Raw genomic sequence first — 22560 nt, 5'->3', positions numbered from 1 at the left:
CTGCAGTGAAACAATTCCTACACACATACACTTGTTTAACAGATGACATCAGAGTCCAAGTATTTGAAGTAATTTGCAACGGACACCAACACACTGCACCTTTGCGAATACCCACCTGTCTACTCTCAGGCCTGTTTATGTAAACTCACAGACACATTAAACTGAGAAGTTACACCAGTGCTGGGGGATTCAACCATTGATATAACAGAGGTGAAAGAAGCACCTAGCAGTAAAATGTCTACAGAATGTCTCCTTTTTCCTTGTTCTTTCGTTACCAGACTGCTATGCTATACAGCATCCTGTCACTAGCTTTTCTCATAGAGGACACCAATCTGCATAATTACAAGTTCCTCATGTGCTGTGGGGTCTTTATTGTATTTCTACTTTTAAATTAATTCAATACTCACTGGAGTAAAATACGCTATTCTATAATAAGTAATAAGAAAGTTCATACCTCAGTATAATAATTTTTATTAAGTTTACTTCAGTAAATGTACTCATTAGGCATTGAGCTTTACCTTTTCAGAGCATTGTATATTAATAATGATGCATTACTGCAAAAATAGGTATTGTTGATGCTTGAAGATGAAGAAATTATCTTGACTTACTGTTACTTTAAGCTCTGGTAGTAAACCATAATTTACACGCTGATCAAACACCGATCATGCATTATAGTAGTATAGTGGCCACTCTATTTAAACAGAATTAGGCGGCCAAAACTTTAGAACCGCCTCTTCTTATAATGCACTCCAGTACGACTTCACTACCCACTACCCACTGACCTCAATAATAAACACATAGTAGAATTATCATTTTACTGACAGTTTCAACCTAAAAACTGATAAATTATAATCTTGTAAAAGTAGAATTAATGCCGGAGCCACTATACTGGATTGCTTTAAATTGAACAGGTGGTCGTAATGTTTTGCCTGATGGTCATATGTAAATGTTTTATCTCTAAAATCTCTCCAACTTCTACTTTCACAAAAACTTAGAGTAGTAAAAACGAATATCAACCGCTAAAATGTAGTTTGTTCACATTTTGTAACTGCACAAGACTGATAGAAGGGATTCACAGCTCTGTGTCTGTGATGGCTAACAGTTTCGATTGCAAAATATGAACATTGGTATTCATAATACTAAAGCGAAGCATTTGATCTATAAAAAGAATCACCAGGAGGAAAAAAAGCTAAATGAAAACCAAACATCTTGAATTGGTGGAGAACCAGATGGCCTCTTTGACATTAAGAAGTCTCTTTGGCATTTTAAGAAGGCAGTCTCGGACTGATTTCCGAGGAACTTCCGCAAAGCGTGGTACAAAGCCCACAGATATTTAGGCAATATCCATAGCAATTTACTGTTTTATTTACAAACTGAAACATATGTTGCTAGACCTCTGCACCCCACCACACACACCCCTCCTGTCCCTCACAAATTTACTGCTGCAGGATGTCTTCCACCCAATTTTCTCTTTCTTTTCCCCAGTTTCTCAGCATCTGTCCATCTTCATCATCTTCTCACATCAGTCATCGCCAGTCAGTCAAACTCCTTCCCTTGAGCCTTGCAGATGCCCCACCTTTACTCATCTATTGTTTTTTCCCCTTGTGTTTTTGTCTAATGCCGTCTGTGCCTCTAGGACCACTGTGAGCTCGCATCTGAAACATTTTAGAGAGACACATATTTGCTGTTTTAGAGCACAAAGGGATATGCCATGGCAGAGGCTGTTTGAAGTGGCTTCACAGGGGGAACAAGAACCAGAGTGGGGGAAACCAGAGAGAAACCATAAAGTAACGTTAGCGCAATGTAACTTTGGTAAGGTCATCTAATCTAATGGAAGTGGGGATTGATTCAATGTGAAGTAGTACCCCTTTGAAGTTGGTTCTGTTGATGTTTCCAATGCACCAGCTCTGTTTGTCTGAAGGGCAGCATTCCTCTTTACCATGCAGACAGTGCTGCTCTGTACGTTTGACAGGACTGCGTGATAGCGTCTAATCCCAGTGATCCCAGGTTGACACTGTTTCCAGTAACCAGCATTTGAAGTGTGAGGCTGGAAACAGCACTGTTAGACTTCCTGGTGGGCTCCTTATCGGAAGAAATTATCTTAAAACTGATTTTACGATGTGAGGGTATTGGTTTTTATTAGCTCCAAAAAAGGTGTTTCATTGTCTCTTTATTATCAAGATTTTCAGATATACTGCAGCAAAAGACTAATGTAGTTTAATGGTGGATTCGCTTATACTCTTTGGCAACATACAGCTTTTTGGTGAATGACTGTCATTATTTTTTTGCAAGCATTCACATTTTTTAGAAAAATTCACCCGTAAGCAACAGTCTCGTAGTTTGATAAGCTCATTGCTGAAGTTCGCGCTGAAAAAGGGATTTCCAACCCCAGGGTCCACATGTTCAGCATGGATCTCCTGACTCATCGACAGCCTTATTAATGTTTACAAAGACAGATGAAACTAACGTTGATTCTGAACAGCTGACTCAGCAGTGAAAATGACTTTCATGTGATGATTTGCTATATATAGCCATATAACTTCAGTATCTTCTTGTTTCGCTGATTTGACTCACTTAAACCGAAGTATTCAGAGTTTTACATCTATGGCATGGATTCTAATAAACACACGCATTTCTCTTATTTGTCTTTTTAGAAATGACTGTCAGTTGGTTTGTACATCACGCAATGTGCCTGTATCAGAATTTCACATGCGTACAAGAGATTCTTAGGCAATAAGGCAAACATGAGAAAACGCAACATTCAAGCCACCTTTCACATTCACAGACTTGATGACACAGACACATCTAGGGACAATAAAAATTTAAATTAGAAGTTTTAAATGTTTGTAAATGTAAGAAAGCTGATTTGTAAAGACTCGTCTGGCTAATTTCTAAATTAATTGTTAATAAATAGTCTGCTGCTGCTTTGTGATCAAATTTTGAACCATTAATAAGAAGTTTTAAATTGCGAGCTGTGGTTGATGAGCCAGTGTGAACTTGGATGGTCTGGAAACAGGAAATGTAAGTTATTAATAACTTTTCTAGTATTTGTTAACAAATTATTAACATTTGTAGGGGTCTTATTAATAGAAAAAAAGCAACAAACAATATCCAAAGGGACTTCTTTGATAGCATTTTTTTCCCTGAAGCCCCCATTTTATTCATTAATAAACAGGATTTCATTTATCTCAGATAGTTATCAGGGACAACTAACATTAATCAACATCAAAACATGTGTCATATTTAGCCACATAACTAAATTGCTATCAAGCAAAAAAACATACACGTGTAAATTCCAAATAAAATATCATAACAGACTATAAAGAATTGTAGTTGTAAGCAGATGCAACTGTTTACTAATGTATTTGTCAGGTGGAGGTCTTCCAGTGTGGCACTTATAATCAGATTCTGGTGTGAAAATGAATGGCACAACAGGAAGTACACTTGTAATATAAGAAACAATGATTTTTATAAGTTATAATTATCGGCAAATTGTACAAATTTGTGCAATTTAAAAAAAACCCTATGTCTGTTTGAAACTGTTTGTTTTTTAATATATATATATATATATAAATGCCAAATAGTGAATGATGAATGAACCAATAGCCCTTATTACTGCCTCAAAATTGATAAATTAATAAATACATAAGTTAGAACCTATAGCCTTGAATAAAGGTTAGGGAAAGCTGTGTCCAATCCACAGTGGTATTCTCCAATGAGAATTTAAACAGCCTAACCTGCTGCTCAGCACACAACAGCTAAGCATGTTGTATTCCCAGCTCAACTGTGAGCTCCACTGGGACTGTTTGTAATGTGCCATGGACGGACCCCAGCACTTAAACACTGTAATCAGAGCCAGAGCAGGATATTGGCTAAATTACACATGAAAGCAGGAACATTTGAAGGAAGCTTGAGTGCTAAATATTATGATAAATTACGGTCTAATAGGGGAAGATAAGTCATAGCTAAACAAGAACAATACAGACTTGCACGCAGTGGGAGAGGGAACAGTTATTTAATGCAAAATTGTGGTTTTATAGTTGAATAGACATACATAGCTATAAACATTTGACAAAACAATCTCATCTCAAAGTCCATTTGAGCAAATTTTGGTCTATGATCTTGATCTGCAGTTTGCCTGCTGTTATCAAATGGTGGTCATAGGCGCCGGAAGCTGGAGAGGGACAAAATTTTAGCAATACTTACAGCACAAATAATACATTATCACCCATTTTCTTTGAACAACAAAGTAAAGCTGTATAATACTATGTAGGTGTAGCAGGAGTTTTCACTCGTTTTGTTCATGCACCTTGGCAACAGGTGAAGTTGTGCCAGAAGGTGCTGTTTAGTAATGACAACTAAACATCTTCCAGTAAATCGTCTATGTCTTTAACAATTACAATTAAATTATCAATTATTTATTTTGAAGCTAGGAAAAAAAGTTTTAATTTGGTATTTTATTTGAAAAAAACCAAACAAAAAATAACAACAACAGCTGATCTACCTTCAGGGGCAGCAAGGGGTTGCTGCCTCGCTAGAGGGTTACGGGTTCGCGTCCCCAACTGACCGTGGCCTTTCCGTGTGGAGTTTGCCTGTTCTCCTCATGCTTGCGTGAGTTTCCTCCCACAGTTCAAAGACATTCATGTTAATTGGTGACTCTAAATTGCCTATAGGTGTGTAACAAAATCCAAAATAGGTGTGAATGGGAGTGTGAATGGTTGACCCCAACCCCCCACCCACACACACACACACACACACACACACTTCCCCAAACAGGATAAGCAGTTAAGGATAATCGATGAGTGGATGATCTACATTCAGCAGTGCTTTCAGTAGAGTGTGATCCAGATTCAGACAGTGGCAATTGAAGTAGACATCTGTTGTAGGGACTCATCAAGAATCATGACACAAGTGTGATTATATGCATCACAGGGTTAAATTTTAACTTTAGCTTTTAAAAAAATATTTTAAAGTATTGAAATATATCTCATGTATAAAAATAATGTAATATTATTTATAGGCCACGGCACCCTGCCTTACTTTAGATTGAGCCACGCTGTATTTCAACACATTTTAATGCAGCTGGTCATCAACTAGAAAAGGCAGGCAAAGAATAGATTGTTCAAGAACCTTGCTGCTCAAATCCACACCCTTATTGCACCTCATTATTAGTTGGCAGGCCTCCACCGTTCATCAAACCAGTCCCATCACCACCACCCCCACCTACCATTCACCTTCACCCCCACACACCCCCCTTCTCTTGAACCCCTCTAAGTGGATACCCCACAGGAAGGGCTTCTCCAGGGGGGAAATGGGTCCCAGATGTGTGCTTTTGTGCCACTATAGGCTCCTTGGGAGGGATGGAGCCATGGTAAGATGGGTATGAGAAGGGGAGGAGGGTGTACTATGCTGTGCGCAAACATCAATAACAGCAGCCAGGAGGGTGAAGAAACTCCCAGGGTGAAGGTGAGGAGGAATTTAATCATTGGTTGTTTTTGTGGAGCCAGTGCGGATTTCTAAACACTTCGCTTACGATTGGTCACACTGTAGCGCTCCTACCATCTGAGTACGTCACTGCTGTGCATGGACCTTTTGGTATATGACAGTAATTGAACTGACTGCATTACGAACTAAAAGAAACTATTTTTTTCCCTGAACTTCAAAGTATCCACACAGCCCCTCTTTAGTGCCGTATTTCAGTTTAGGGCCAAACCATATGGTGTAGATACAGAAACAGACAATACATTGGCCTTCTTTGATATCCAAGCCCCCCAGTGCATGTGTAAGTCTATATATATTGATATATACTGATATGTGTATGATCTATTTTCAGCTCAAGAAATGGTTGATTATGACCCCCGTGGAACTAAAACGAAGAGGCGAGCAGGGTTTGAGTGTTTAGTGAAACATTATGTCAAGACTCTGACAAGGAAATGAAATGTGCAACATCAATCAGCCTATGAGGATAGAGATCAAACAAGCCTCCACACTCCTGCATCTGGTTCTGTTTGGACAGCCTCTCTTTTCCCCCCCTTTCTCCCTCTCCTTTCTTCTCCTTTTCTTTTCCCCTTTTCTTATTCTCCCCCCATTCTCTCTCTCTTTCTCTTTCTTCTTTTCTTCAATGTGCCACGACATTCCTATTGGCCTACTTGCTTCGTTGGCTCATTTTTTCCATGATGGCGGAACAGAGCCATGATTTTGCTGAAAGTAAGTGGCAGCTCCCGAGATTAGCCTTTGCAACAATGACTTTCCTGTCCCTCCACTGTCTCTAGAGCTCCCAATAAGCCAGATAATCCTGAAGTTGACTTGGCCTGTTATGCAAATACAATCTCATATAATGTGCTGTCTCTGTCCACAGCCTAACTTTAATGGCCAGATGAGGTTTTTTTTTTTTGCTGTTGTTTTAAGTTGATTAAACCCAACTGAGATTGAGCTACTTTCCATTCAACATTGCTCTCTGAATGAAATGTAAACCTATGCAATCATGGGGCTCATCAAATCTCTTCTGAACCACACTACGCACATATAGCCCTTCAAATGCTGCCACAATCACACCCAACTTGAGGAACTGTCAAGATGCATGTAGTGAAATGTAGAGAATAATATAAGCTTTGGTTACAGCCTATAAAAAAATTGTATCTGTACATATAACATCTCGGGATGGTGACGGAAATACAAATGTTTTCATGGAGTTGCTGATACTTACAGGTAACCATTTAGCATTTTTTCATCAAAAAGTACAGTATTTCTTCAGTTTCAAGCAGCGGAAAACTCCCACAACATTTTTCTGCAGTGATACGCACATGAGTCACTGATGTCATGACGCATGAAGGTATAAACAGACACAATGTTGGGAAACTGATTGGGAAGGTAGTTTTACGTAACACTTAGTCATTTGTTCTACCTTGGTGTCAAAACACAGATTGAACACTCATATGCACGAGCTGCTTGTTGTCATTTTCTCAAGGGGGACCTGCTTCTGTGTCATGGATGCAAACATGTAGAAAATGTGTTTAAGTGACTGCAGACTCAGAACATGTGTCGGCTCTGCCTTGAGGCCATGGATGGCACAATTAGGTGCTCTCTCACCTCTGCAGACTGAGGTCACTGGGCCACTGAAGTCAGGGGTTATTTAGGGTCCTGTCTGCACTGCCTTCCTGATCCAGCTTACATGACTGTTAAAGTGAACATCAGCATGGATCTTAGCTCACTTCAAACTTTTCTAAATCAAGCAATTCTCAGGTGTTCACCTTGTTTGTACATCAGTGTTTACAGAAACAATGATCTGTCAGGACAAAGCTCGGCCTATGAAAATCTTCCCAGGATACATGCTTTCGCAACCTCACATTTTCTTCCAGATCTACTTGAAGTGCCTGCAGCCAAACTGATTTGTGTAAAATAATTTTTTTGGTTTGCAGGACTTCATGGTCTGTCACGGCATAATTTGTAATTTATGCCATTTATAAACATAAATCCCACAACATAAAATTCATCCATTAACCTATAAGTCCTCCTTCAGTCTTATAATTTCCAGTGTTTTTGCTGATTCTGTCCATACTGGGACCTGCGGTTTAACAGATTTCTTTTTATAGTGTCTGGTTATTGGCATGATAAAGATCATGGCGGACAAATGTTAGTATGAATTTACACATGTTCTCGTGTTGAAAGAGAAAATGCCAAAAACATTAAGCAATATATCATGTGATTTCTAACTTTTGTGTTGCATATTTTTTTGTACAAAATGTTCTAAAAATACGTACTTATGAAAATACTGTGTGAGTATTTAGTTTTAATTCGTAAACTGACAACTATCAGAAACAAAAGGTTAAGATTGATGTCTGTCTGCATAATGAATTGATGAACGAGAATGCAGACACGAGGCTGCATGTGGACTCACACTACAGCGCAAATCTGGAAACGATAAAGCCTCAAATTTCTCTGCAACATTAGACACAGCACTTCTCATTGGCTGGGAATGCCACTTACCCCCTTCCCCTATTGCCTGCACAGCTAATGCACACTTCCTGCTTCCTTGCCTTTCTCAGGCTCGACTACGCCCTTTGGAAATTTGCAGAGCCAATGAGAAGTCGCCGCAACCCTCAGGGTTGAAGTTTAGGTATAAAAGAGATGGAGGTGGACTTGCCTGTCAGATGGTTTGTTGTTGTTCTGCCTGCCAGGTTAAGAGGGAAATGCTAAAGTTAGATATTTAACAAGGTAACTTGGAAACAGGACAGACAGAGGAACGTCAAATCCGATGGAGCTTCAGCAACCGTAACTTTCTGTGACGGAGGAGAAGACTTTTGTTATACAAGCTTGTCCATTTCAGGTTTGTTGAAGCTGTCACTAGGGGTAAATAGTAAAAAAGAGCCTTACAGTGTCCCGTCTTTGTAGTGGAGTGAGGAAAGTCATTGGTGCACAGTACAATGAGAGAAGAGGTGTCCTGCACCAACTCCCCTGAAGGAGGTCTGGGGGCCAGTGAAGAGGAACTGGAGAGAGGATCGAAGAAAAGCCTCCAGCCAGGAAACCGAAAGCGTTCCCCTTACCCAAAGAAAGACGTGGTAGTTCAGGCAGAGGAGAGCAGCACTGGCAGCCCCAACAGCCTGCTGCCATCGGGGCCGAAGAGGTTGAAGAAAAGCCCTTCGACCGTGGTATCATTGGCCCCCACGTCACTGGGCCCCAGGCCAGAGCAGCCATTCGAGGACCTCCACTCACAGCGTGTTATTGCAAACGTGCGGGAGCGTCAGCGCACTCAGTCCCTCAATGACGCCTTTGCCTCTCTACGCAAGATCATCCCCACACTACCTTCAGACAAGCTGAGCAAGATCCAGATCCTGAAGCTGGCCTCTCGTTACATCGACTTCCTCTACCAGGTGCTGCAGAGTGATGAAATGGATGCCAAGTTGGCCAGCTGCAACTACCTGGCCCATGAAAGACTCAGCTACGCCTTCTCCGTCTGGAGGATGGAGGGGGCCTGGGCCATGTCCACCAGCCACTAGGACCCCATCAAACATTTCTTCTACACCCTCTTGTGTCCACATCTTCACCCCACCACTTCTGTCTGTTTTTGCACCCATTTCTTGAGTTCTGAACTTCTTAATACTTTCCTCTTTTTCTGATGTTAATCTTTTTATCACAAACATTTGCATACATTTCTCATCCTGCTCCATCTCTGTGCTCCATAAGGCTTCACTCCAAGTCTACATCAGTGTTAACATCCATAGTTGGGTCTGTGTCCCCCTCGGTTGTTTTCAATGCTCTCCCCTGTCTGTCCCAAAGTTTAGTCCCCGTGCAACAAGATGCTTCACTCCAGCCCCTCAGGTATGGACAAAATACACACACACAAACGCACACACAACAACAACAACACTCTAACACACAGACACCATTCATACAAACATACCCACGCTTCTCTATGTCATCAGCACATAAACATTTAAAAACATGTTTCATTTTTGTTCATATTAATTTTACATTTAAAATAGCTCTTCATAACATTATTTGTAGCTTTTCAGCTCAGCAAATAAATGCTGATAATGTACTAAATGCACAAGTAGAATGGGATAAAAAGCAACAGCAAATTTGTTAAAAAAAATAAATTGGATTTAAACATTAAGTACTGCAACCATATAAAATTCAAAATGTTAGTATTTAAATTTTTTGTGAAAAACATAGAATTCACCAAATGTCTCTGGTAGACTCTATCACAGACCCGAATCTTTTAGGTAATTTTCTTGTGTGCTTTTGAAGTTCAACAAGAGACAACTTTGCATAAAACCTAAATGTATTAAAAAATTATTAATAAATTATTAAAAACTAATCAGAAATTCTAATAGCTAAAATATGAGCGATAACAACATATCAACACATGTCGAACTGGCCTAGACTCACACATTTTCAGCCAGCAGTTTTAAAAAATTTAAATTCAGTTGTAAAAAAAACAAATAATCTTAACATTTCAAAATTCTTAATTTTTAAACAAATGATGAATGATCCATAAATTGTATTCTATAGTATCGAATAATATTTAAAAAATAACTTCATCTGATTTGTGGTAGAAACTTTAAAAACTGTGTTTCACTTAACTCAAAATAAAATAACTGTTTTAATGTGAGTATTTTTATCTATATCACACCTGCACTACTTCAGGTTAGCTTCACTATTTCACTGTTTAATGAAACAAAATAACTTTTAATTAGTAACCATTAGAAATGATTGACTAAAAAATCATTTTTTAAGAAGCATAAAATGCTGTTAATTGTTATTATAATTTTTTTTACGTAAAAACTATTTGGTTAATATATGTTCTGCTTCTCCGATAAAGTTAAAAGATCAAATCAAAAGTTGGGTCTATGTTTTGTGTTGCAACCTATTGTGTCATTTAAAGTGGGAATATCACATGGCCTTTCATGTTAAACAAACAGACAAAAAAAACAAAAAACAGATACAAATAAACTTAACTTACTTGTGATGTAGCTTGTATCAAATATTTAATGTAAGATTTTAAAAAAGTCTCCCATTAAATTTTAAAATGTGCAATAGACAGTAATCAGCAATGAAGATACAATGAAAAAAATCAATTTTAAAATCAAAAAACAGTATTAAAAAATATACTCAGTAAAAAAAAAAAATGTTGTACCTTTGTCCATTGTAGTTTTTGCGAACACATCCATAAGTGCCAATTTATCTGCATATAAACCTGAACCTATAAATCTTTTAGTCCCTGAATGAATCTCTGTGCATCCAACAAGTTCGATCAACAGAAACAATTATGTTTCCTTAGACTGACAACATATGAAGCCATAATAAGTAACACTAACCCCTACACCCAATGTATTTAATTATTCAGCTTAGATGTAAAATAATTCTCTTTGAGCATGTTTGTAGCTTCACTTTAATAATAAAAATTATCTTAAAGCACATTATCAATGTAATCTAAACTCTTTAGCTCCAGTGCTCAACAAACCTCCGAAGTATTTAAGACAAATGTTTTGTCCCAGAATCTGTAGGATTAACTTCACACAGGGTCTGTTTTTTTTTTCAACTGTTTTAACAGACACCAGATTCCTGCACAGGTACAGGATAAAAGAAAGGAAAGAAGGGGAGTGTAAAGAGAAAAAAAAAGTGGAGGCACATCTATCTCTTTCTTTCTCTCTCTCCCTCTCCCCTGCAGTCTTGCCCTTTCTCTTCAGGATCTTGTATCGTGCAATCAGGCCCCGCCAAGGCCCAGACAAGCAGGAACCTTTAGATTGGAAACAGTTGTGAGGTATTAGGAAGGTGTGTGTACCAGGGTTAGGGTCAGGCACATGGACTTGTGTATGTCAGTGCATGTGTGTTATGTGTTTGAGATGGACTTTGATTACTGTGTTACTGAGAACACATCTGCAGATTAGTAAACAGGAATACTCTCATTTTCACTCATCTTCTGGTTTCAGTTTTCTGAGAATTAAACTTTAATTTCTGCAAAAAGATACTTAGGAAGTCCTTCAAACTGAAACAACAACAGAGGAATTTCAATGGAATAAGTGTAACAGGCTGAAATATAATTAGATATAGTCTGTGTTGCTGTGCTGGAGCAAATACACACTATTAATCAGCTAGATGACAGTTCAAGGTAAACACATTGCAAACAGACACATACACTGACACTTTGAGCAGACACCAAAATTATCACAAGCAGGAATCAGTAAATTACAAATACATTGATATTACAAGATCCTACTAAACAGGCTGCAATCAATATACGGTGTAATGTATACATCACATTGTCCAGACACATGCACTGGCCATGTGCTCGATGCAGGTGTTCCGCTCTGCCTTATTATTAAACCCCCAGTGGCCTCTGCAGCAGATGTCGAAGGCTTCAGTAAGAACTTTGGATAGAAAGCCAAGGCCCCTGCATGTGGAGCTGAGTGTCCTTGAACGCAGCGTAGTAGTTATTACCTACCAGTTTGCCTACTCTGCCTGTTATCATCAGTTGTATGCAGAATTACCCAAAAAATATCTCAGGACACAGATGGAAGAAGTTTTCTAAAAGCTTAAATATCTTGCTGCACACACACACACACTTATATGAATATATATATATATATATGTGTGTGTGTGTGTGTGTGTGTGTGTGTGTGTGTGTGTGTGTATATATATATATATATATATATATATATATATATATATATATATATATATATATATATATATATAAATAAAATTAGAGAGGATAGAATAATAGTTTTACCTTGCTGAGTATATTTCAGGAAATGTACATGTTTTACTAGTATTTTCTACATTTCTCTTTGCACAACATGCCTGCAATATTTTACTTAAAAGGCCAAAGCATGCAAAGGATTTTTATCACAAATTCACAGCTAACAGTTTTGTGCATTTTGATGAGCATGCTTTTGGGACATGTGGACATCTGGCTCAGCTTGAGACTTTCAGCTTTCAAGATTGTTCTGTTTGATTTGGACGAAAACAATACTCTCTCTTCTGTTTATACTATAATCAAAATGCCTGTCACTGCTTTTTCCTCTGCCGGAACCTCTGGATGTGCTGCATCCGTGTGTATGTGTGTGAGTGTGTTATACACTTTGGACTGACCTGATTTTGGATGCACTTCTGTGCGTATTAAATCTCTGGCTTTCACTCTGGACTGATCTGGGACCAGATGTAAAGTCCTTTGTGGTTCATCTGTGTTTTTAAAAGCCTCGATCCAGAAGTTGTGGCTTCTGATCATCATCATCTTTATTTTTAGAGATTCAAACTATGGGCTGAGAACAGGTGGGAGCATTGTGTATGTGTGCGTGCATGTGTACTTGCGCGTGCATTTGCATGTGTTTCTGTTGCTCAGACAGCTGCATGTACAGAAAGCCATGGAGGACTGATTTCTGGTTTGACACGTAGGCAACAAAACATCACATAGCAGTAGAACAAAATGCATCAGGATCTGTCAAATATTCACATGCAACTCACAGAAACACTGGTATTAAAAACTTTAGTGAAAATCTTAGTGTCAGTTTAAATCTTTAAAATTGTAAATGAGAGGAATAAAAAGCCTTTGTTGATTCACACATTTATGCTTTTATGGCATAATGAAAGTCATGTGATGAGACAACACCCGCAAACATACGTTTATCTTCTGCCCGCTGAACTTTTCTCTCTATCTTCCTTGAAGCGCAGAATAGCAGATTGTAATTAGCGAGAATTGAGAAACGTCCAGATCCCATGTTTGCTTGTTAAAACAAGAGAAGCTGAAGTTAAGGAGCTGTAGGGTTTTTTCCACTTTCCACAAAACAGAAATGTTTGTTGGTTTGTACACAAATGTTATAACCTCAACACACAGCTCAAAAACATTGACTGGAGTTTTTTCTTTTTCTTTTTTTGTTAGTACAAACATGCCACCGCCTCAGACCACTATACACATTAGAAGACCTTCTTATCTAAAAGTGTTATAACTTTAACTCATCTGTGTTTGTCATCTTTGCAGAAAACTGACAAATGGAAAATTCTCGATGCTCAAAGAAGAAATATACTCCTGGCTCACCAGTCATCACCATTTTTTCACCAGTTTTTTCTTTAAAAGAACTCTTTTTGTGTCTCTCTGGACATGTGCTTGACTCCTGACACTGAGATATGTTCTTGCAGCTTGACTTGCAACAGTTTTCCTCATGTGTTTCTGAAACACTGGCCAGGAAACATGACGATCCAGTGAACAGTTTAAATGATGAAAAGAACAAACAAACAAACAAACAAACAAACAGCTGGCCTGCCGTGACAATGAAACAAAATGGCTGCTGGTTCGAGTGCCTTGGGTTCCACCATAATAACCATCATCCAACCCACTCTTCACGTTCGGATGACTCACTGCCAGACAGACATTAAGATGACTAATGATAATGGCACAGTGATGGTTAGAGGGCGGTCACAGCCAATGAATGTTTACAGCTAAAATGCTAATAAGCTAATCGCTCTGGCTCTCAAAGCCCCGTCTTGTGGGAAAAAGAAGAGCACGAGGAATCTGATGCAGATACTTTGTTGTGCTGTAGTAACTGGGTAGCTTTTTGTGTATTTTTTTAAGCGTGTCTGTTTGTGAATTTGGTGTATGCACACTGTATTATTTTAACTGTGCTTATGCATTAAACTCGGCTTTGAAGAGGAATGTCCATGGGAAAATGTCTTCAATCACTGATCACAGTTCAGCCACTACTCAACTTAAATCCTTCGTTTTTTTTTTGCTATTAGTGAGCATTACAGAAAGTTGTTTTAAATGCAAGAAAATCTAATAATTATGTGTTTTGTTTTTTTGCAGCTTTAAAAATATCTCTGCAGACTTGATGTGATAATGCAAAAATTTAATTCAAACCTTTCTTATAAGATGTGCCAAAATGTTGATGAAGTGGTTACAGCCACATTATACAGCATCCATTTGTAACCATAACTAGTCTAATAGTTGTTTGATTGTTTCCTTTTGTCTTGTTCTGCATTTGCTTTTGATCATTTTGTTGTGTCAGATCCTGTGGACAATAAAATTTTCTTGATGCTATATATATGTATGTCTAATTTTGTCAGTGCAATATTTATTTAATCAAAGCAGTAATGCTTTACATGTACGGCACCAAGTAATTCCGTTATAAAAAGGAATTACCTTATATAAAGCAATACATTACTGGCAAAGTTTAAAGGAGCATGCCATCAGAAATAAATAATCTTACTGAAATGTATATAATTTACCTTTATTAAGGATGTTTTTGCAAACTCAAATAGTAGAAATGACAGAAAGCAGACAAAAAACAGAAAATCATAATGTATGTACAAACTGTACAGAAACAAAACCAGACAATCATTTAAGATAAAAGTGGACTGGATTTTCAATTTGAATTAACATCCAGTCTGTTAAGGCTACCTTCACACAGGCTGGTCAGCATGATACATTAAGGCACAAGGATGATGATTTGGTCTTGGATTCATTTTTGAAATCCAATACAAAAATAGTTTCTTCAGTTGCTTCAATTAAGACAGAAGTGAAGATGTGTGACCAGTTAGGTCACTGTCACTGAATATTCTCTAAACTACAAAAAGCTACGCTCCTCTTTTGGAGTGTCCTGCATGATGTAGAGCTCCTTTTCTCTAACTGGTTTTTGCTTTCACATTTTTTTTTACATTAACAAAGACTGGACAGGTTTTTAGTTGCAATGCAACATAAAGAAAGAAAAAAAAACGTACTGTATTAAAAAAATAATCTATAGCACCGTCAAAATTGTGTTAGACATGCAAAAAGCACTTCAAAGACACAGATGTATGTATAAATAGAAGTCATTCAGGTTTTTTTGTTTGAGAAATGAATTTGTTTATATATCTGTTCTGTGCTTCTGGTGCTGTTCAACTGTTTGGATAAAAAAAGAAACATTCACAAACTCTCAAGAACTTTGAAGTTCTTAAAGCCATGCCACTCCAGGGACGGCACATTGTTCTCATAAACTTTGGTTGCTCTTAACCTGTGTCCAATTGCACTGTGTGGATCATCAACTATCTCAGTACGTTCGCTCCATCCTAACTTGGTCCAGGGAGCGAAACATACTCGTGACGTGAGCAGGAAACAGAATGGTGCTACATAAATTACAAAAGAAGGTCAGTTCAGTTTGTCCTTATTCCAAAAAGAAATAAATGTATAAAAGAAATTTACAAAACACAGCAGGAATGCTCATCCACAGGTAGAAACACTGGTCCATTTATCAAACATGATAAAACTTCAGATGTAAAGACCCAGGTTGTTGTGACCCTCAAAGCCTGAGGGCACCATACTGTAAGTGCACTTTGTGTGTGCGATTGGCATAAAAAGTCTTTGGATGTCTCATCCAAAATCTCCAAATCAACCTCCTGACAGAAAAGATCTGCACTGTCACATGTACAATCATTTCTGAGTGGTCACGTTACGCTGAGGCATCATGGGAAATGTCTGTCTTTGCTGTTGTGGAAAGCTTCTATTTTAGAGCGACTGCTTTCCTCAGAGATACTGACACTCCAATGACTAGAGGTATTAGCTCTTGATTGTGACTAATGCCACTAAAACAAACTACATTATGTCTATACATTTAAAATGCACTTCATCAAAGACTGACATGTCGTCTTTTATCTGTCGGGGAGCGATAAGAATAAATTGCAGCAGTCCAGGGCGTTGCTGCATGTGCTCGTCCGACAGGCCAAGAAAGAAACAACAATAACAACAAAAAAAGAGAAAATATGTGGACATACAAAACAATATGAAACATATGTATCTCAGACTTCAATGTAGCTTCACTCTGGATTTACTGGATTGTTAAACAACAACAAAAAAATCTGACATTCACAAAAATGTGTGCCATAGGTCAAATAATTGTATGTTTAGATGAACAACAAATACAAGCAAACAATTCGTCTGATTGTAGACATGCGCCACGTCCATCTTGTCCAGTTCACATTGCTGAATGATACAGTGCAAAATGATTAGAGACGACCTTTTCTTTCATTGGACCTTTGTCACTTGCAAACAAATGACACCAGCACAGCCAATTTGAAGTGCACAGGATATGTCTGTTCTCCTTCACAGGCACGTCAAGAGGGGACACCTCCTTCTGCTCTTAGTGATTGGCTCCAGTAAACTGAGGTGACCTTTGACCTGTCCTCAAGGATACAACAGTGGTCTCGCGTAGGTCTTGTGGGAGATTTTAACAAGGTAAATGGTTGAATTCACGGAGCTGTTTGTTTATGCTACGTCATCTCGAAAAGGTACAGGACTGAAGGTCCGTTAATAATTTGCCTCTGGGTGTCTGTCTTTTCAGCTTTAATGAGTGATGTCCTCTTCAGGAAAGCACTGTGAAGACTTCACAAATGTTGTCCAGGTGACTCTTGGTCCTCAGTGTGTGTTTGAACCAGAGTGGTCAGACTGCAGCCATTAATAATGCAGGTGGAGGGGTTTCTGTGAGCCAATGGATACAGTGGTCGAACTGAGAAGGACATCTGGTTCCAGTGATGGTCTAAATGCATTGCTGTGTATAAGTGCATGTCTGTGTGTGTGTCTATGTGTGTGGTTAAAGGCCGCTGTCAGGAGACTCCTTCTTCAAAGAGAATCACACTTCTCTGCCAGTTTTTCTGCCTGTTTCCTTTAGAAACAAAATAAAGCTAAAGATTTCATGATACATAACATACAGTGATATGACGTTGCAGAACTGGGCATATGAAATGCAAATCGCTCTTACCTTTCAGATGTGAGGGATCCCATCGACAGCGAGGCGATGGCACTGACGGCCTCGCTGTCTGAGTCTCGTCTCAGCCGTCGTCTCTGTGCCTGCAGGTAGGAGAGATCCACTGTGGTGGCTGAATCCTTCACACTCTGCCAGAACTCACCTGCAGGAAGCAAAGGGATGGAGGAGACAGGAGAGAGGAAGAGGGTAAAAGATTAATGGCCTTAGTCTTTGGTATTTCAATGTTGTTTTCATCCTGAATGGCTCCTTGAGGGAAAATGCCTGGGCAGCATTAATAAAAAGCACTACATGGTGTTTGATCCACCAGTTGTAACTGTTTGAGCTGAATATAAGCATTGACTGTGATATAAACAGCCTGTGGTCTTAGACTCAATCCATGTTGATCATTTCATAAACATAAACTCAAGTTCAATCTGTTCTCTCAGGGTCTGCAGGCCTGAGTCCCGTGACACACAGTGGAAGTAAAAATCGATCAGTGTTTGCCCGTGTCTTCATCTATGAGCGTGTGTGATTTCTAGCTGTGCATGCAACTCGCATATATTTTACCCCGGTACTAAATTATGGGCTTAACATTCTTGTGGTTTTGCAAATATTTTTAATTAATCTAATTTGGTTGGGATAACATTTGTGTGCAATCAGGAGGGGATGTTGCGAAGGTCGTGTGCCAGAGAAGTGTTTGAAGATAATTGGAGCCAGGGGCGGCTGTGTGTGTGAATGTGTGTGTGTCTGTCTGTGTGTGGGACGGCTGGAGGGAGGGGTGGGAGACAGGGATGTAAAGGAGGAGAGGTGACCAGAGCACAGGAGTGTTGAGAAGACAGGAAGAATATTGTAGAGAAGCAGAATCTAAAGATGAAATAGTGAACAGCTCTTTGTAATGTTTTCTGTGATGTTGGGGTATATTTATACAAAGGTTCTTGACCTAAAACTCTCTCTTATAAGGCGGTAAACATAGTGATATGACTATTAACAGGTGCAACGCCAATAGTAACTACCGCAAACTTTCTAAAAACGATATATTTTTTTGTTGATGTGCATCATACGCATGTTATTAGCATCAAACCAGCTGATTTACAGTTTCCTGTAGTTTACAGTTTCATGTGATGTTTCAAAGGTGTACTTGGCTTTTGCTTGCCAACTGAAAGACCTTATAGAGAGAGCACGAGGAATTGTGCAATTACAGGTAAGATAAAGAAGGAGTTTTCTTTTTTGTTGTTGTTCTCAGGGTTTCCAACACTTGCGATACTCAAAGATATCAATATGTATTTTTTCACAATGCAAAAAACGCTGGTTCTCCGTTCTCACCCTGAACCTGGATGACTCTCTGCAGCGACAGGACGGCATTTTCACAAGGCTTCTGGTCCAGTACCGACTGGGACAGTGGCTCCACCTGAGACACAACCCAAATATATTATGACAGAGTGTAACATAATATATTTACAGTGTCTTTGGATCCAGACATGTACTGTATGTGCACATGCAAATCTCACCTCCATGCCCAACAAGGCACTGACACAGGCTTCAGAGGCATCACAGATGGCCTTGAGGTCATGCCCCCCCTCCAAAGCCAGCACCACACGACCCCCAGATAGTGACATCAGCTGACGGGTCAGGAAGCCAAAACCTGAACATTGCACATGTTGAACCAGATACGGTTTAATTTGTAGGTGTTATACTTAAAAAAATTTGTTTTGTTAAAAACTCCTGCATTACACTTTTTGTAGATGAATAAGATTAAAGAAAAGCAGTCTTGTGTAAGATTATGTTGACATCAATGTGTGCTCTAAATGTAATGTAAATGAAGAGCTAAGGGAGCCTTACACTTGGCTGTGACCTTGTAGCCTCCCAGTGATGACGAATGTCCTTCAACAGCATCAAAACCAGCTGACACCAGCACCACATCAGGGGAAAACTCATGTGCTATGGGCATCACCACAGTTCTGAGGACGAAGAGAGGAAACAACAGGCTGTAAGCCAATACTGTTACATGATTATTCATTCAAGCCCTGTGGCCTAGCAAAAATTTGAATACATTTAAGAAGTCGAGTCTTCAGCAGGTGTTTGTGATTTGTGAGAAAATAAGAACTAGGAACTGAGTGGATATAATACAACAATGTGAGCAAGGAAGCAAGAAGTGGGATTAATACAACATCGGCATACACTGAGAAAAATTAGTTATCGTAATGGATATAATTTTTTAAGTTGCCTGTAAAGGGAAAAAAAAGAAATAAAAAATTTGAGACGACTGATCTGCAACTGACACATACATAAAATCTGAAAGTGACTTGTGTCTGGATTAACTGCAAACATTTATGCAATTGTAAACTGCCTCTATTTAAAAATGATAAATTATCAAAGGCCACATTCCAAGTCCTTAATCTGTGTTCTTGACCTACTCCTGGTAAGTAGCCAACACTAGAAGGACGGGTAGCTCCCAGGTGTGAATGTGTGCAACTGTTTAAATGTGAACCAGAGCACCGCTGAAAAAAGAAGCATGAGCTCTGCAAACCTACAGTCTTACAACTTTATGGAGGTGGCTTGCACTAAAGAGTTTCTATTTTCGTGAATGACACATTTAGAAAAACACGAGGCATGGGATGGCATATGTGGACTAAGATGCCTACTACTACTACATACTCTACTCAGGGGAGACCACGTTTTTCGCTTCTATGCTCTCGTCCTCACTTCCTCTCATCTACTGCTGCGAGTTATTTAGCAAAAGCGCACGGCTCATGCCGTATGTGATTCTCTCTCTCTCTCCGCGGCAGTTCAAAGGCGTTTCTGTGCGTCTGGTTCCTATTAGGAGCTCGTCCCTCTTCTCACGTCACTGACAGCCAGCCATCTGGGATCCATTGGGCTTAATTACGCCGCCTTTGGATTCCCTAACAATGCACCCCCCACTTCTTCTTCTCCTCTCCTCTGCTCTCCTCCATAATAGTTTCTCATTCGTCAGTAGCCTCTTAGAAATACACAGGAAATTATGTGCATGCACTCATGCATACTATGCAAAGACCAAAATACGTACATGTATGCTCTTCGTTTGAAACTGGATGTACAAATGTGTGTGCCACCAATAATAAGACTAAACTGAATTTCTGAACACCTTAAGATGGTTAGATCCACACATATACACACACTATAGCTGAGCTTTCTCCTGAATGTACTAGCATCCCACCGCTGCTCTCGACCACAATATTTCGCTTGCCACTAACACACACCCAAAAACAGAGACGCACATCATCAACAGCCACACTCTGGCTAGTTTTTCTGTTCCATCCCGGAGAGAAACACAGAGAGTCTGGAACACCCTGTCATCTAAATCATGTAACCAAATTGAATTACAGAACTGGCACCAGACTGGATACTTAATTGCATAAACATGAATGCACGATGCATTAAATTTTGTCTGTATAGTGTGTTATGTATTTATTCGCACCACTTGATCCACAGAATGGTGCCAGTGGCCGCTGAACACGTTTGTATAGTTTTGTCAGAAATCCTTTTCGCCCTCTTTCATGCATTTTGTTTGCTAAGATGTCTCGCTGCAGTTTTTGCAAATCCAAATGACATTTCCCTCAATTAGATCATTGAAAGTGGCAGCAAATAGGAGGTTGTTCTCCATGATGACACATAACAAAGTTCACAGGCTGGATATGATCTCTGAACATTACAGCTACACAGTATGTGCATCTAACCAGTTCTATCATTCAACATTTTTAAAATTAACACACACTACAGTACAACTACTGTGGTAAACTGAGGAAGTTTTACACATGAAAACACTTGCCATTTCCTAAACTGGATGAAAAATACCAAAACCAGACGCCTGCTCAGGAAAGGACCAGTTGATTCTTAATTAGCATCCAGAGCTCCGGTAAACACTGGACTTAGTGTTTCCGAGTCTGCATACTGGGTCTATGGACTTTACAAGTATGGGTTAGCTCATTAGTATCTTTCCTTTGATGAGGGGCCCACCCACTGTGTGTGCTGCATACAGCACCATGTAGAGCTCACATACTATTTAATCATCTGTTGGCGAGCCAGTGTTACTGACAGGAACACTGTGGGTTCATTGCAGCATAGAGCAGAACCAAACCAAGTTCATTCAGGAAAAATAGCTTGAATGAAATGGAAAGTGTGGGGAGAGCAAAGGTGACCCTAAGTAACATCTGCACATGTTTTCATTTTTAGTTCAACAAGAGTCATTGCTAGACAAGTGTCAAAAACCCTTTTCAGGGTTTCACCTACTCACTACAAAATGTGTAGACCAAACACTGATTATTACCAAACATTTCTCATTTGACATTCGGAATCAGATATAAAGACTTCTTGAGATATATCCTTCACAAAACATAAAAAAAAAATATAAAACTAGAGTTTTACATGCTGGTGCAGATGGGAAGTTTTCACTTCCACAATTTGTAAGTTGGCTTGAACCAGGAAGAGACAAATAAAGATTTACTGAGATGTGCACCTTAATTTGAAAGTGGTAAAGCAACATGTTTTGCTTTTCCTTACAAAATAAAATGTTTAAATCTGGCATTTATCTTTGATAAACTTGCATACTGGCATCACTGAACTAATGTGACATGTATAACAACCCCGACAGCAGGGTAATGCATTTGATTAACAACTGACACATGAATAATCATTTTAAAAGGAAGCAGGATTAAATTAAAATTTGGAACAGGTTCACTGGGTGTAGCTTTGCTTTGTTACTTTAATACACACTCTATGAACCTTTAGGTGATCTACTCAAAAAACAGTTGGGATGATAATGGTAGCTTGTCAATGACAAGTTGGAGATTACAGCAATAAGCAAATGCTCATTATGAAAAGGAATATGTCAAGTTGTATTAAAGGGGTATTGCACTTGACTCTTCGGGAGCGTGTGTGATCAAGCTGGAAACCCTTAAAATCAAAACTCTATTTTACTGTAACTTTCAACTTTAGATAGTAAATTGTTGAGCACTTAAAATCTTTACCTGAATGCAGCCAAGTACTCTGCATCACCCATGGGGGGGGACAACCCCCCTGTCCATCCTATATTCACATTGAAGCCTTCACCTGCACCCATGCCCACCTGAATGAAAATCGAGAAAGAAGCAGGCCGGAGAGAGACAGAGAAAAAAGAGAGGGAGGGGAAAAAAAAGAGTCTCATTTGAATGTCAAGAAAGTTAACAAGTCGCAGTGAAAACTGAGAAACTGAGTGACGGTGACAGATTTGTGTTGAATGTTCACAAAATAAGCTCGGCTGTTGCAAAACTTCAGATTGCAGCAATCGAGGGAAAGTGACTGCATCTCTTTAAGGCAACACCAGGGATTGATT

The 22560-nt window shown here is 39.1% G+C and overlaps 2 protein-coding genes across 7 annotated transcripts in view; one reads left to right on the top strand and one right to left on the bottom strand.

Moving 5' to 3' along the window:
- Positions 1 to 8140: 8140 nt before the first annotated feature.
- LOC137127299 (twist-related protein 2-like) lies at positions 8141 to 14536 on the top strand. The gene is made up of 2 exons (XM_067504106.1): positions 8141 to 9318; positions 13481 to 14536. Exon 1 carries the CDS (start codon positions 8424 to 8426, stop codon positions 8994 to 8996), a length of 573 nt encoding a protein of 190 aa, XP_067360207.1. The 5' UTR covers positions 8141 to 8423; the 3' UTR covers positions 8997 to 9318; positions 13481 to 14536.
- Positions 14537 to 14710: 174 nt separating this feature from the next.
- Positions 14711 to 22560, bottom strand: part of LOC137127297 (histone deacetylase 7-like) — a 37536-nt gene continuing 29686 nt past the window's right edge. For 5 of the 6 annotated variants that reach the window (XM_067504102.1, XM_067504100.1, XM_067504104.1 and 2 more), the window contains 6 exons: positions 22217 to 22314; positions 19053 to 19171; positions 18722 to 18855; positions 18537 to 18621; positions 17229 to 17376; positions 14711 to 17151 (listed from right to left, as the gene is read on the bottom strand). In XM_067504102.1, coding sequence (XP_067360203.1) covers positions 17100 to 17151; positions 17229 to 17376; positions 18537 to 18621; positions 18722 to 18855; positions 19053 to 19171; positions 22217 to 22314 — 636 coding nt within the window. In that variant the 3' untranslated portion in view covers positions 14711 to 17099. The remainder of the gene's footprint in view (positions 17152 to 17228; positions 17377 to 18536; positions 18622 to 18721; positions 18856 to 19052; positions 19172 to 22216; positions 22315 to 22560) is intronic. The other variant, XM_067504101.1, reaches the window with a different exon arrangement.

The sequence above is a fragment of the Channa argus genome, chromosome 5 (genome assembly GCF_033026475.1).
Source record: "Channa argus isolate prfri chromosome 5, Channa argus male v1.0, whole genome shotgun sequence".
Classification (NCBI taxonomy): domain Eukaryota; kingdom Metazoa; phylum Chordata; class Actinopteri; order Anabantiformes; family Channidae; genus Channa; species Channa argus.
This window is presented reverse-complemented; position numbering and strand designations above follow the sequence as displayed.

What these genes read in the sequence shown, in the direction of transcription:
- LOC137127299 (XM_067504106.1), top strand. Translation starts at nt 8,424, where the DNA reads ATGAGAGAAGAGGTGTCCTGCACCAACTCCCCTGAAGGAGGTCTGGGG.